Source organism: Notolabrus celidotus, chromosome 1, assembly GCF_009762535.1.
Source record: "Notolabrus celidotus isolate fNotCel1 chromosome 1, fNotCel1.pri, whole genome shotgun sequence".
NCBI classification, from domain to species: domain Eukaryota; kingdom Metazoa; phylum Chordata; class Actinopteri; order Labriformes; family Labridae; genus Notolabrus; species Notolabrus celidotus.
This window is the reverse complement of record NC_048272.1, coordinates 24,797,174-24,811,741: the sequence shown is the minus strand read 5'-3', so window position 1 is coordinate 24,811,741 and position 14,568 is coordinate 24,797,174. Positions and strand designations below refer to the sequence as shown.

Below are 14,568 nucleotides of genomic sequence, written 5' to 3'. Positions count from 1 at the left end.
CGTTGTTGCTTTTTAAGGAATAAAAGTAAACACAGAAATAAACTACCTTTATGATATTTAGATATCAGGTAGATATAATTAGTAGACAGAAAGGGTGAATAAAGGATACTCATCTATGTATGCACACATATTTCTTGCCACCCCTGAATGAGTCAGTTCCCTGGTTTGGGACACCACAGTCCAAAAAGACTGGACACACCCCTTCCTGTGCATGCATAAGGAAAGAATGCTGATGGAAAAATTTCCACCTCAGTCAGTGGTAGCACTCACTGAGTATCTTTGCTATGAAATAAGTCAACAAAGACTCTACACGTGCTGTTAACACCCATCTGAGGCAGGCAACAGGCAATAAAACCCCTTGAGTTCTTGCAATCAGCCTTTGATACTGTTCAGTCCCACTTGACTCAGATCAAGTTAGTGCTGAATGCAGATAAATCAAAGACCATGCTATTTTCAAATGGCAAACAGCTTCCATCTCACCTTCCCAGGTTGTCTACTGCTCATGGGGTTGAAATTGAAATGGTCACATCTTATAAATACTTAGGCATTCTGCTTGATGAGAAACTGTCCTTTAAACTGCACATTGATAAACTTGTTTCAAAGTTGAAGCTGAAATTGGGCTTCTTTTTTAGAAATAAATCCTGTGTTTCATTAAAAGTCAGAAAACATCTGATCACCACGACTTTTTTTTACCCTTGTTGGACTATGGAGACCTGTTTTTTATGAATGCTCCTGATCAGTTTTAAAAGAAATTAGATACTATGTATCACTGTGCGGTGCATTTTATTACCGGTTGCAGCTATCATGTACATCACTGTTCATTATACGCTGTCGCACATTGTCCATACGGTCGTAGACTCTCTCACTGGCTGTTTTTTATTTATAAATCTATTCTTGGACTTCTCCCTACATACTTGTGTGCACACATGTGTAGAAACTTCAGCCTATATGGCCTGCGCTCTCACGACATCATACAGCTGCAGGTCCCGAGAGTCAGAACTGAACTGGGCAAAAAGGCTTTTAAATTTTCAGCTCCGTTTACTTGGAATGATGTGCAGAAGGACTTGAAACTGACATCTTGTAACTCTGGGGGAATTCAAGTCACTCATAAAAGACAGAGAAACATGCTCCATTGGATCTTGTGATTGCACTGTGTAACCATGTGAAACTGTGACTGTATTCTATCTGTGTTGTTTTGTGTGCTTGTGTGTTGTAACCGGTTTTGTGCTGCCGTCTTGGCCAGGTCACTCTTGAAAAAGAGGTTTTAAATCTCAATGAGTCTCTTACGTGGTTAAATAAATAAATAAATAAAGAAGTATTATTCCTGCCTTATTTGCAAGTAAAAAAGAGGTATACATATTTTAACTGTTATCTAACCAGTTAAAAACAAGCACAGTGGCTTGAAGTGGAAGAATTATTATTTTCATACACATTTTTTTTAAAGAAACAAAGAGAAGAGACTGGACATTCACACACTACACGTAAATTCCTATAGTCAATCATTCACACAGTAAACAGCAGCAGGTCAAAGTAACCACTGTGAACACTTCTGGGGCAAACAACAGCCTTGAATAAGTGCTGGTTGATCATTTGACACACATATTGAGTAGTGTTGAAATATCTGTGATGAAGTTGAAGTTCTGAAATGTAATTTTTGCAGCCAGGGAGAAGAGGGTCACCCTACGATTTGGTTAGCCACACAAAGTCCAAACAACTATCTTAAACAATAACCAGATAAAGGTCAGAGGCAGGACCTTGGTTCAAACCACTTGACTGACATGAAGACCAGGCTTCTATTAATTGGTGAAGAAATGGTGAAGTCATGCTATTCTAATTTGTGTGTGCACCTGCATGTCAGTGACCTGATGGTTGTTTAAAGACGTGCGTGATGAGTGTATTCACTTTCTTTACTCAGTAGGAATCCAGTTAAGTTAGATAACATGTTTTGAATATACTCTCCATCAGCACCCTTTTGGCCACTAGAGGGCAGAACTTGCACACAAACTATGCTGGTGTTGAGTGGAAAAAACTCTCTCTTCATTTCATATTACATTTCATGCTTTAACTGAAATCTGTAAATTGCATTGCATTTTAATTCTATCTTGTGCATCAATTATACTATGTATTGCAGACTTGCAATACATGAAAGGAGATTGCACCACAGTTACATGACTTTGAATAGGGTGGCGTTGGTGAAGTGGTATAGAGGGCTGTCTTTCAATGGCAGTTCAATCCTTGCTTTCTGCATACCTGAATGCCAAATTGTTCTGAGTCAATGTGACAAGTAGTGCAAAAGTGCTCTTGGGGTTTCAAGACCATAGATATGCCTATCAAGTTAAGTCCATTTACCAAATGTAGATATTTATACAGTCTATGATGTAGATTAATGTGATGATTAGAAAAGCACTGATAGCATGTTTACATAGGGTGTATGTTAAAGTCATTTGCACCTGACCTGCCCCATGATCAATGATATCAGGTGTGATATAATATACACAGCTACATCACTGCTCCTCAGTGTGAAAAAATCTTATTGTCACCACTAGCCTGAAGTGTGAGGGGAAAAAAACAGAGGGAAATTGCATTAGAAGATACCATTAATGCTGCAGTACAGTGGTCAAAAGATGTCACTGCATCACCTCTGGCTTGTTTCACATAGAAAAAAAAAGAAGTTATTTTTCATATATCCCATTAACATCATCATCACCCATATCTATACCCGGTCTATATAGAGTTGGGTAACTCATTCCACCACCAGGGGAGTACAGCAGAATGGGTAGTAATAAATAATGTAAGTGAGTGTGTGCCACTAAAGCATACATATACCTAGATTTCAGCTGCACTCACCAGAAGGGCTTTTTATATTTTGATAACTTTTGTTAACTTGTTTACATGATGGCAGGTACAGTATATAGATAGGATTAGCATTTTGCTTAGTCCAGATATGTGTGGTTATACTTGTTGAAACTCAATTTGATCAATAGTTTTCAGTGTTTTTGGCTGTTTTCCCTACTGCTCTGTAGGGGCGATTCTAGGATCAGATGTTAAGGGGTGCTGAGTACCCAGAGAGTTGCCTGGCTGGGCAAGATAAATTTCACTGTTTTGTACATTTTACTTCAGTTTCATTCCCACATTTGTGAAAGAAAAGTATAACACTTTTTGGGAAAGTTTGAGACTAAACCATTAAATATGATAAAGGTTATTTAAATGCTGAGCCACAGCAAAAGATACATGGATTGCAGTTATAAAGAAACATATGGTAACTCTGATTTCTGGGGAAAGACAACTCATTTTGAGACAGCAGCTCCTCAACATATACATGAAGAGTATGTTTCTGGAGTAAACCAGCCCCCTATAGTAAGTACCAAAAATACAAAAAATTGACATTGGAGTTATTTTTTGGACTTTCATTTCAAACGCAATGCACAACATGTAAAACACAACAGAAATTGACTTTTTCAATGTTTTTCTCTGCCTTTTTCCTTCTTGTCTATATTATATAATTTGATACGTTTCAGAGCTGCTGTATATTTGGTGTTCAAATATTATGTTTCAACCAAGTACTGTATGGTTTTGAAACATTTCTAGCTTGTTAAAAAGCACATACAGTAAAACATTTTAATTAAATCTCTCAAATTTTAGGGGTGCCAGGATTCAATTTAGGGGTGCTTCAGCACCCCCAAAAATGGTCTAGAAATGCCTATGCTGCCCTGTATACTCTGGGTATTCACATCGTGAAGACCAAAATGTGTAGTCAATGCACATAGTGAAAATGTCACAAAATGTACACAATACAATATATTTTTCATGGACATACAAACTGCTACTCTTTAAAAAAAAATCTCTTAAATTAATAAACAGATATATCAAAGACATTTTACGGGACAGTTATCTTCAGAAGCGCATTTTTAATATTGCTAAATACTGCACATCGTACATGACATAGACAAATATAAAGTGCCAAGACTGAAACTTACACAACTCTCAAACTGAGTCATATATAGGCCCAATCTCAATATCCTCTCTAAGCCCTGAGTCCTGAGCCCTGAGCGCTTCTTGACTTAATTGACGTCAGCTGGAAAGTGATTCAGGGCAGGAGGCTGTAAGGGCTCAAACTGTAGAACTGGGAATGGGACAGCACTTTGAGACTCCTCATATAACCTGCATGACGTCACCAGCTCACCTTAGAGATATTAGGAATTTTTATAGCACAATTTTTACTTTCCTCAAATTCAAGACACTTGAGGGACGACCGAATGCCATCTGATCCAGACTGCAATGTAGAGTATATAAATAGGCGATATAACTATAAATATAATCCTCCATGGGTCGCCACCTTAACGTGGTGGAGGGGTTTGAGTGCCTTAATGATCCTAGGAGCTATGTTGTCGGGGTCTCCCAAGGTAAACAGGTCCTAGGTGAGGGGACAGACAAAGTGCGGCCCCAACACACCTGATGAGAAAAAACAACAGGAGCAAGTGTACCCTGTCCGGAGGGCCACTGGAGCCTCACCCTGGAGCCAGGCCTGGGGTTGGGGCCCGCAGGCGAGCGCCTGGTGGCCGGGCCTTCAACCATGGGACCCGGTCGGGCCCAGCTTGAATGGGTTACATGGATCCGTCCTCCCGTGGACTCACCACCCGCAGGGGGACTCACAGGGGTCCGGTGCTATGTGGATTGGGCGGCAGCCAATGGGGACCCCATTGTCCTGCTGGGGGACTTCAATGCTCACATGGGCAATGACAGCGTGACCTGGGGGGGGCGTGATTGGGAGGAACGGCCTGCCTGATCTGAACTTGAGCGGTGTTCAGTTGTTGGATTTCTGTGCGAGTCACAGTTTGTCCATAACGAACACCATGTTCGAACATAAGGGTGTTCATAAGTGCACGTGGCACCAGGACACCCTAGGTCGCAGATCGCTGATCGACTTTGTAGTTGGTTTTTGTCCTGGCCGTGGAACACTGGACCAGCTCTGCACCCTCTGCTGCTCCTTCGGATCGAGAGGAGCCAGATGAGGTGGTTCGGGCATCTGGTCAGGATGCCTCCCGGACGTCTCCCTGGGGAGGTGTTTTGGGCATGTCCGACTGGGAGGAGGCCACGGGGAAGGCCCAGGACACGCTGGCGAGACTATGTCTCTCAGCTGGCCTGGGAGCGCCTCGGTATCCTCCCAAGAGAGCTGGTGGAAGTGGCCGGGGAGAGGAGTGTCTGGGCTTCCCTGCTGAGGCTGCTGCCCCCGCGACCCGGATCCGGATAAGCGGAAGAAGATGGATGGATGGATGGAACTATAAATATATAAATGATACTGTATACACATGAAGATAAATAGATTAAGGCTGTTTTCTATATTTATATTTACAGGCAAACTTTTTCACCTGTAGATTTCATTGCAACATTCATGCTTCTTTTTTACTGTCGCACTTTTTAAAATTTCCATGTTATGGTGTTCGTTTACCTTTCCAAGCTTGCGGGCTTCCCCTGGGAATCCTGTGTTTCAGATCACAACGCTATGAACTATGGGTAATTCCCTTACGCTAAGTCTGCAAAAATGCCCACTTTTGGAAAGGGGGCATAAAGGGTAGAGATAGACCGATATGTTTTTTTCAGGGCAGATACCGATACTGATTATTAGTGGTCAAGGAAGCTGATTCGAAATTTGGAGCTGATATTTATGCAGAGGAGCACGTCTGTTTTGTGGCCGTAAATATTGCAAAGATGAACAGAGTTTCTGGTGGCAAATTAAAAAATCAGTGAGAGCTTGAGGGTGGACATTAATATTGGGCCATAAAGTAAGTGAGGCTGTGACAGGAAGAAGTATCCCTGTGTGTGGGACATGGATGTGTGAAACCAAGAAACAATGAAGAGGATTACCTTGTTTAACTCATTATGTGTCAATCACAAAAGGGGAAGTAGCACTTCTGTTTAAAACAGGGAGTCATTTTAGAAACTTTCCTCGTATTGGTCACTGACACCAGATAATGCAAAGCTATTGGGGGAAGGGTCTGTCTGTTTGTGTGTCAGAGCGTATCCAAGGGGAGGGGGTTGGGTCGCGGCTTTGAAATGTGGACAAATCCAAATGGGTACGTGTGACAGAGAGAGACACATTCAATGAGAAAGTGAGTGGAGCAGAAAGGAAGAGGAGGAGGAGGAACAAGGAGGTAAATATTCAGAGAGAGACTTGTTTGTGGAATACTGTTTGAGATGGGAGGCACCACATAAAGTCACCTAAGGAAACCCAACTTGATTCGTTATTGTGCAAAATAGGAAAACAGGAGGAGGTGAAGAAGAGAAGAAAAAAATGAAGGACTTGGGGGAGTCAGTAGAACTGGGGGTCTCTCAGCGGAAAGGAGTTAAAGTAACTCGATCCAGAGTTTGGCTGCAGAATGAAGCTATACGTGTGGGACTGGCTGAATCTCTTTGCACTTACATCATGATGGTAAGAGAAGTCATATTCATGTGAAGTATTATTCCATTTGGAGCACTTGCAATAGTGTGTGCCTAAACTGCATTTTATGCCTACATATCCATCTCTTATGTGACAGCTCAAGTTCATGAATGAGCTCTTCTCTCTGTTTGGAACATTGGGACACTCTTATCTGTAACATCCACATGCTATTAATCATTAATGTAATGTTCTTGACCCCAATAACATGCCCCCTTTGTTAAATACAAGTTCATTTCACAGTCACATGGCAGGGGTCAGGCGTGAGGATTGGTGGGTTCGAGTGGGTGAACCAGGAAATCTAGGGTTGCAAGAGGAATGATCAGGCAGTGGGCCACATGGAGAGGGCTTCAAAAGTCACATGTTATCTGTCAGCTGTTACAACAAACCCTATACTTAGAGGCCTGGAAGGAATACATACAAACGTTCATACATGCGACAAGAGCACATGCAGATTAAGGGCACACACAGAGGTATGTCTTATGTGCTTTTAAAACTATCTGGGCTCTTACTTTGGAAATGAGACGCACTCTTGACCTAAATACACATGACTCCTTGTGGAGGAACCACATGTTTCCTGTTTCCTGAATTAAAGGCCTGACCTACAGAGGGTCTGCATTTCCCCCCCTCCAGGTCACTTTGGGTCACAGGGTTGAATAATAAAAAAAAGCTCAAGTTCAGCATATTTTTCACAGTAACATAGTTAAAATGTGTCCAATCAAAACACTTGTATCCTCAAAACACTGACTCCTTGTTAATCTGTTAATTTTTCTTTGACATATCCTGTTTACTGTAATGCTCTACCTTCAACACAAGTTTGGAAGTTTTCTCAGTATTCTGCTGTAATTTAATCACCTCATGGGATATTTCCTGTGCACTTCTTCTGCTCTCCGTGCAGGCTTTTGGTCTCGGCTCTGTGGCCCAGGTAGTGACAGGGCAAGGAGCATTTGGACAGTTCCTCAGCATTAACCTGGGCTTTGGATTGGGTGTTGCTATGGGGGTTCATGTCGGAGGGAAAGTCTCAGGTAAGATAGCTGGCACTTTTACATCAAGTAGTCATGAAAAGATTCAACTATAGATAATTGTGTTTCTTTTCTCTCTCAGGGGCTCACATGAATGCAGCAGTGTCACTAACAATGTGTGTGTTTGGTCGCCTTGCATGGAGGATGCTGCCTTTGTATATTTTTGCACAGCTGTTGGGGTCATTTCTGGCTGCAGGGACAATTTATGCTGTTTATTATGGTGAGGACACACTTGGCCCTGAACACCTTCAACATTTTATGTATTTCTGATGGAAGTCAAAAGTGTAAGAATATCTGCTGTGTCATGCTTTCCATAATGAAGAAGCTATACATGACTACTGTGGAGGGAACCTGACTGTAACTGGTGCCAAAGCAACAGCTGGTATCTTCGCCACTTATCCGGCGCCGTACCTCTCAATACCAGCTGGATTCATTGACCAGGTAGCGATGAACTACCAAACTGAAGGATTACCAAATTACTGTGATCTGACTTATTCTGCAGTAACCCTTGTTTCTATGTGATATGCACCAGGTGTTTGGAACGGCTATGCTGCTGCTGTGTCTGATGGCTTTGGCGGATCAGAAGAACAAACCAGCTGCAGCAGGTCATGAGCCAATCTCAGTGGGCCTCTTGGTGCTGCTCATTGGCATTTCTCTGGGCAGCAACAGCGGCTATGCTATCAACCCAACCAGAGACATCGCACCCAGGGTCTTCACTGCTATAGCAGGCTGGGGAACTGATGTGTTCAGGTAAACGGGATGCTTTGTTATTTCAAAAGGGAGGATTCGATGATGTTTTGTCACTTTAAGGAGGGGTGCATGAAGGCAAAATCACTCTGTTACTAAATAATGTTTGGTTATCCCATACTCAACATATGTCAGTATTCAAAGTATTCAGTACTCTGCTGTTTTTATCCATGCAGGGCTGGTAATGGTTGGTGGTGGGTGCCTCTAGTTGCACCTTCAATTGGAGGAGTATTGGGTGCAGGGATTTACAAGGTCTTGGTTGAAATGCACCACCCTCCCCCCACTGAACAGAGTGAGGGGCTGTTGGAGGAGACTGTTGCTCTGGAGAAACAAGAAAACATCTGTACAAATGTATGCGTCTAAGAGCCCTCCCACCCTGCTTAAAAGTATGCACAGTGTGTCTTTGTGAAGCTTTGTGGCTATCTACAGGCAGTAGAAACATTCCATGATAATGAAGCGTTACAAAATAGACCAAGAACTTGCTGAGAGGAAGTTTTACAAACAAGGGTCAAATAAGGTTCTGTAGCAGTTTTTAAATGTGCCAGTTTTAAATGAGTAATTTCATCTGCATTATGTTTTGTGAAAAATGTGCTTGTGATGTAAAGAATGTGCAACACAAGGAGGATACTGAACACATCGTATGTATGCTGAATTGCTCTTATGCGAGTTAGTTCAAACTAAATCAAAAGGCTGAAAACTATCTCAAGAAACAGAATATGAAAAAAGCACATAATGACTTTGATTCATTGTTTTAATGTTGAAGTAGCAGTAGCAGATATGACCTTTAAAAACATCATGAATATCCCTCTGCTGTGAACAGTCAACTGGAGTCAGACAGGAGTCTGAAACTACAGTTCATATAAGGAAAATATGTGGCCCTATGTAGCACTCTAAATAAACGTGTGTCTTTTGGAAAATTAAATAGGAACAGTAGGAGTCGGCTCCTCTCAGCTTGAAAGGGCAGCCGCACAATCAAAGATAATAAACATGTTTTTTTTCTTCTCAAAAATCCAGTGCACAGTAGCCTACAACCAATAACTGTGAATTTGGCTTGATTACCTCTGAAAGAGCAACTGGGTGTTTAAAAAAAAAGGCTGTTGGATCTGCTAAGCTGTAAATTTTAACTTTGGGAATAAAAAGCCCATGGTGGATAAAGCTAACAAGTAATCTCAGCAATCACACCGTCAGAATTTCATCATACAAAAATCACACTTCAGTAACTTAAGTACATCATTTTTTAAGTTTGTGAAGTTTACAGAAACACATACCATCACTACAGTGATGCAAGGGCCAGTAAAGAGTGCTGATGCCTGTCTTGAAGTTCTATATTGATTGATGCTAACTTGATTAACTTGATGTTATATTGCCCACCTGTGATAATTGAATGTTTTATTGTTCAGATTTCCATGCATTCTTAAAATGACCAACGTTTGATGCTGAAGCTCTGAGTCGTCTGTCAAGTACATATGCAGCTTCTCAACATCCGGACTGGAACATTTTCTGGATGATGTGATCAATTTAGCCTTTTTTAAAATCTAGTTATAGAAACATGCATGAAGTGATACAAGCACTGACCAAAGAATCAGTCAGATATTAAGTTCATTCTGTTTTCTTCTATTGTATATTCGTGTAAACATGAAAGAGATTTGCAATTAACACATTCTTAGATTATTCTAAAGTTTTAAATATACATGTTTTTGTTGTATAGTGATATATTTACATTCAAGCCTAGTGCTAATAACTTTGGATAGAAACTAAAGCAATGTCATTATTGAGTGCAATTGAGTCCTTATTGGCTACAGAAGTGGTAGAGTTTGATAATACTGCATTACCTTCACATTATTATTGGTGCTATTAACAGCACATGAAAAGATGTGATGAGCTGGTTACTTTGAATTATTTTCACCACTAGATGTCACTAGGGTTGAACTGTTGTCAAGGAGGCACTGACAAATTAAAGTATTTGTGATAAAATCCACTGAAAAGTCTCTTTTCTTAATCACTCACACAGAGCAGAGAAATGTATGTTAGCATATGATTATTAGGACTACAGTGATGTCCCTTGTAATTGGAAATGTATGAAAAAAACAATTGTTCTTCTAACTACCTTATCGGAGGAAGACTTTATTCTTAATGCATGAAACCTTTAACACATAAGCCACGTTACCTCCATAGGTTGGTACCACAACCAAACCCCAGGCTATGTATCCATTTAGACATGCAGTATTCCAAAGTAGGCTATTGGTGGAATGGTCCCATGAAGTGCCAAGCGTCTGACGTACAGCTAGGTCAGAGTCCACCCAGTTACAGACTTGCAGACTGCTCCTCTGAGATGTTTTGTTGAACAGACAGCACAGTCGATTGAATTCCAGGATGCTCTCACCGTTTTACACCAACATGTCTTCCTGTGCCACCCTGGCTCTTGGCAGGGCCTCCTGAGCTGCACTGTGCCGACTGCTTTTTTTTGGGGATGGGCACTTTTGTTTTGCCTCTGAATGCTTTTGTCGGATCCAGCTTGTTGAGATGGGAATCACCAGTAAGATCAGGCAAGCTGAGATCACTGTTATAAGTCAGGGGCTGGTAGAGAGATGCCCATTGCTGAAGAGAGAACAGGAGAGGTATAGATTACATTACAGTTCAGAAGGAATGTAGACTAAAGAAATAACAACAAAAAGAACAACTATAAGAACTGTAATAGCGATCATTACAGGGGGTCCTTGAGTGTAACTTTAGGGAGACATTAAATCAACTACAGAAATCCACGTATGGAGTGCAAAAATTTATAAGAACAGTAAGTGAGCGCATAAATCTACCAATTCTATGTTTTAGATGTGGGGCCAAAACATTATTATGCTTTCTGTAAGTTTTTAAAAACATATCATATCATCTAATCATCACAATTATTTTATTCTTTATTTACATCGTATCTGAACATAAATTGGTAAATTGAGATTTACAAATACAAATGAGAAGTAAAGAAACAATGAGGATAATAATTTCAGCTTTAAGTATTGGAGTAAATAATGCATTTTAATTCATTTATGTGAGCATAGTTTTTTAATCTATTTACTGAAGGTGTGTTTTGAGTACATGTAATGTTTTTTCTGTATGTAGTTTTAAATATATTTTAATATTATTATCTTTAACCGCCTTCTTCCACCTTAAAAATATTGCCCGTCTCTGTCCATCTCTCTCCTTTTCAAATGCTAAAACCCTAAACCACGCCTTTATCACTTCCAGACTCGACTACTGTAATAGCATCTTCTACGGCCTTCCTTCAAAACAACTCAACAAACTACAATATACCCAGAACCCTGCCGCCCGCCTGCTCACCCATGACCACATCACCCCTGTCCTCCAGAACCTCCACTGGCTCCCTATCAAACAGTGCATACATTTTAAAATCCTCCTTCTCACCCACAAAGCCCTCCATAACAAGGCCCCCTCTTACCTCACCGACCTGCTCCACCACCACACCCCCTCCCATAACCTCCAACGCCCACCTCCTCTTCCTACCACCTGAAAACCAAGCACCGAACCTGGGGGGACAGAGCTTTCTCTGTCGCCGCCCCCACCCTCTGGAACGCCTTACCACTTAACATTCGAAACTGCCCCCACCTGTCCACCTTCAAATCACTCACCAAAACGCACCTATTTAGAACTGCTTTTAACGTATGATTGATTTTAAATTGATTTTATTCATGTTTTTATTATTTTGTTGTTTTATATGAGGCTTTATTCTTTGTGCAGCGTCTTTGAGTTTTTAGAAAAGCGTTTTATAAATAACATTTATTATTATTTATTATTATTATTATTATTAATTATTATTATTATTATTATTATTATTATTATTATTATTATTATTATTATTATTTTAGCTTGCACTGTGTACAGCTGTAGTACTTAAATTCAATTGTACTGGTACAATGAATATAAAGGGCTTTCTGTTCTTTCTGCATATGTTATTCTAACTATCAAAAGTAGTCTTAAAAATGCATTTGAACCTTGTTCTTTTTTTTTTTACCTTGGCCTGGGGGCTAGGGCCATATGGGGTGAAGGTATAATGCCACTCAGGCAGACCAAGGTGGGTGATCATCAGACGGTAGTAGGAGGTGAAGGTTGCTGTCAGGAAATGCCAACACAGTGAGCGATCAAGGAACCAGATTTCACTCTGCTGGGCCACCACACCTGCAAATAAGATAAAAAGAGCAACAAATACATCATGTCAACACTTTTATGTGGAAATGTGTATTTATATGGCAATACTGTTTTGGGTTTATGTTTGTTGTTTAGAGAAAATCATGTAATGAGTAGTTTGTGAATAAAAACAACACCTGGAGTGCAGTTTTTGTAGACTAGACACACTTTGCCGTTCCCACCACAGGTATCCAACTCGAAGATGCGGCTCCGAGAATCAAAATGGGGTGCAGCAAGAGCATGCCGCTTCCCTGGCAAACAGCATTAACAAATCTTGGATAAATATTTACTTTCCAATCAACATTTCATTCATTAGCTTGCTTTCTGCACAGCTGAGCACACAAACAGACTTAATCAAACTTGACATGCTGTAATTGTTGAGTTGAATCCACATGAGGATCTGACAGGTGATGGTTACCACTTTCTGTGTTGTCCTCCTCCCAGTCCAGGTCGGTCAGTGAGGGTGCATTGGGTAGAGAGAATAAAGATACTGGCTGCAGGAGTGGGCAAAGCCTGGCCACGCTGTTGATCATCATGCATCCCAAGGAAACACACTCATCTGAAAGATCAACACAAATTTGTTTTACCAAAGAGCTAAAAAAATATATGATTTACTAAAAATAGTGTTAAAGCTCTACATAACTACTTATATCATGTATTACTTAGAAGTAACTTTACATTTGAATAAAGCTAGGCATTATAAAAATAGTATTATCACAGACAGAACATTTCAATTGTGTGTTCACCTACTGTCTAATTTAACGCCCCAAGTTAGTGTAAATCCATCCGTTGTCAGATAAAAGTCTCGCAGGTCTTCAGGCAAAATACATGTGTTTTTCTAAGGAAGCAATAGAACAAAATCAATTGACAACAATGTGATAACCAAACTATCTTCACAATGCCTGTGTTAAATGTTCACCTGTTCCCACGACAGCAGGCTTCTCTTTTCTGCAGGCTCCCTCTCTACAAAACGCACATCGACCACACCAGGCATGTTCTCTGGCACAACAGGGACAAATACATAAAAGTTATCATTATCCTAGTTAAACGACAGTGTGTCTGCTAGCTAAACTGGTCGTTTTTTTGCTATGATACACAGAACCATGATACACACCTAATATTCGGGTAATACCAAGCGTCAGTCTTTCAGCAACACCTTTGAATGTCAAGCTGTCTTTGGTCTCTTCCATTGTGTAGGTCTAAATCATGAATTTGAACTAATCCTAGAAGCATCCTCTGCAGCGATCTGCATCGTATCATTCACCTTTCAACTGTTGGGATAGACATGTGACGTTCGCGAACGAGTCGGTCTTTTAAACGGCTCTTTTAAGTGAACGATGAGAACCGATGAGCCGTTCATTTGAGAGCCGTTTTTTAATAGACCGAATGCCCACGCTGCCTTCACGTGTCACCTGCGTGCCCCATGAGTCTTTTGTTCACACTTATTGTCTGCACTTTGTTATTGTTTACATTGTTTTGATGTGGATTCGAGTCAAGGAGATGAGCTCCTGTTTGTAAAGTATTATTTTTTTTTTGTATTATTATTTGTATTATTATTTTAACCATTATTATTTGAATCATTGCTTTAACATATATTCATCTTATTCAATTATTTATCTATTTATTTCTTGTATTCACCGGATCTTGTTAACGCTACCTTTTTAACATTTCTTTCCACTATTGCTTATTTTATTGATTTGACTGTATTGATTTTATTTTTAAATTTTAAGTATTTTATTTTTAATCGTGCCTTTTATAATGTTACCATTGCTGTTGTTTTCTGCCTCTCTGTTATTCTGTGAAGCACTTTGGGCTGCATGTTTTTATATATTAAAGGTGCTATGTAAATAAAGTTGAGTTGAGTTGAGTTCAGGTGTAGAAACACCAGGTGGGGTAGTACAATTTTGCATTCACATTTTTATAATGTCCTAATTTTTATTCTAGTTTTATTTATATTTTTTATATACATATATATTTATTATTATTTCGATTTTTTTCTGTTTATTGTTAAATTGTTCTTGTGTGGAAAATTTTACAGTAAAGTAAGTTTGCATGGAAATCATCTGTAGCCTGCGTAGTTTTTATAGTGCCACTAAGATTTTTAGGTGAGGGAAAATTCAAAATAGTGATCTCACTGTTGAAGCATAGGGATATGGCACCATCTTA

The 14,568-nt window shown here is 40.1% G+C and overlaps 2 protein-coding genes across 2 annotated transcripts; one reads left to right on the top strand and one right to left on the bottom strand.

The window, feature by feature from the left end:
• The first annotated feature begins 6,104 nt into the window (after nt 1–6,104).
• aqp7 (aquaporin 7) lies at nt 6,105–10,183 on the top strand. The gene is made up of 7 exons (XM_034685783.1): nt 6,105–6,152; nt 6,259–6,430; nt 7,335–7,461; nt 7,541–7,678; nt 7,781–7,899; nt 7,991–8,208; nt 8,382–10,183. The coding sequence occupies exons 2-7, from the start codon at nt 6,293–6,295 to the stop codon at nt 8,566–8,568; spliced, it is 927 nt and encodes a 308-aa protein (XP_034541674.1). The 5' UTR covers nt 6,105–6,152; nt 6,259–6,292; the 3' UTR covers nt 8,569–10,183.
• Nucleotides 8,939–13,717, bottom strand: tpgs2 (tubulin polyglutamylase complex subunit 2). Its single transcript, XM_034685793.1, has 7 exons — nt 13,517–13,717; nt 13,322–13,401; nt 13,153–13,240; nt 12,821–12,961; nt 12,540–12,653; nt 12,230–12,393; nt 8,939–10,803 (listed from the first exon to the last, which is right to left on the bottom strand). Exons 1-7 carry the CDS (start codon nt 13,590–13,592, stop codon nt 10,585–10,587), a joined length of 882 nt encoding a protein of 293 aa, XP_034541684.1. The 5' UTR covers nt 13,593–13,717; the 3' UTR covers nt 8,939–10,584.
• Nucleotides 13,718–14,568: the final 851 nt, after the last annotated feature.

Coding starts and splice junctions, on each gene's coding strand:
- aqp7 (XM_034685783.1), top strand. CDS start 6,293: ATGAAGGACTTGGGGGAGTCAGTAGAACTGGGGGTCTCTCAGCGGAAA. Junction 6,431..7,334: donor TTTGCACTTACATCATGATG/GTAAGAGAAGTC, acceptor CTCTCCGTGCAG/GCTTTTGGTCTCGGCTCTGT. Junction 8,209..8,381: donor TGGGGAACTGATGTGTTCAG/GTAAACGGGATG, acceptor TTATCCATGCAG/GGCTGGTAATGGTTGGTGGT.
- tpgs2 (XM_034685793.1), bottom strand. CDS start 13,592: ATGGAAGAGACCAAAGACAGCTTGACATTCAAAGGTGTTGCTGAAAGA. Junction 13,402..13,516: donor TGGTATTACCCGAATATTAG/GTGTGTATCATG, acceptor CTGTTGTGCCAG/AGAACATGCCTGGTGTGGTC. Junction 13,241..13,321: donor GCCTGCTGTCGTGGGAACAG/GTGAACATTTAA, acceptor TTGCTTCCTTAG/AAAAACACATGTATTTTGCC.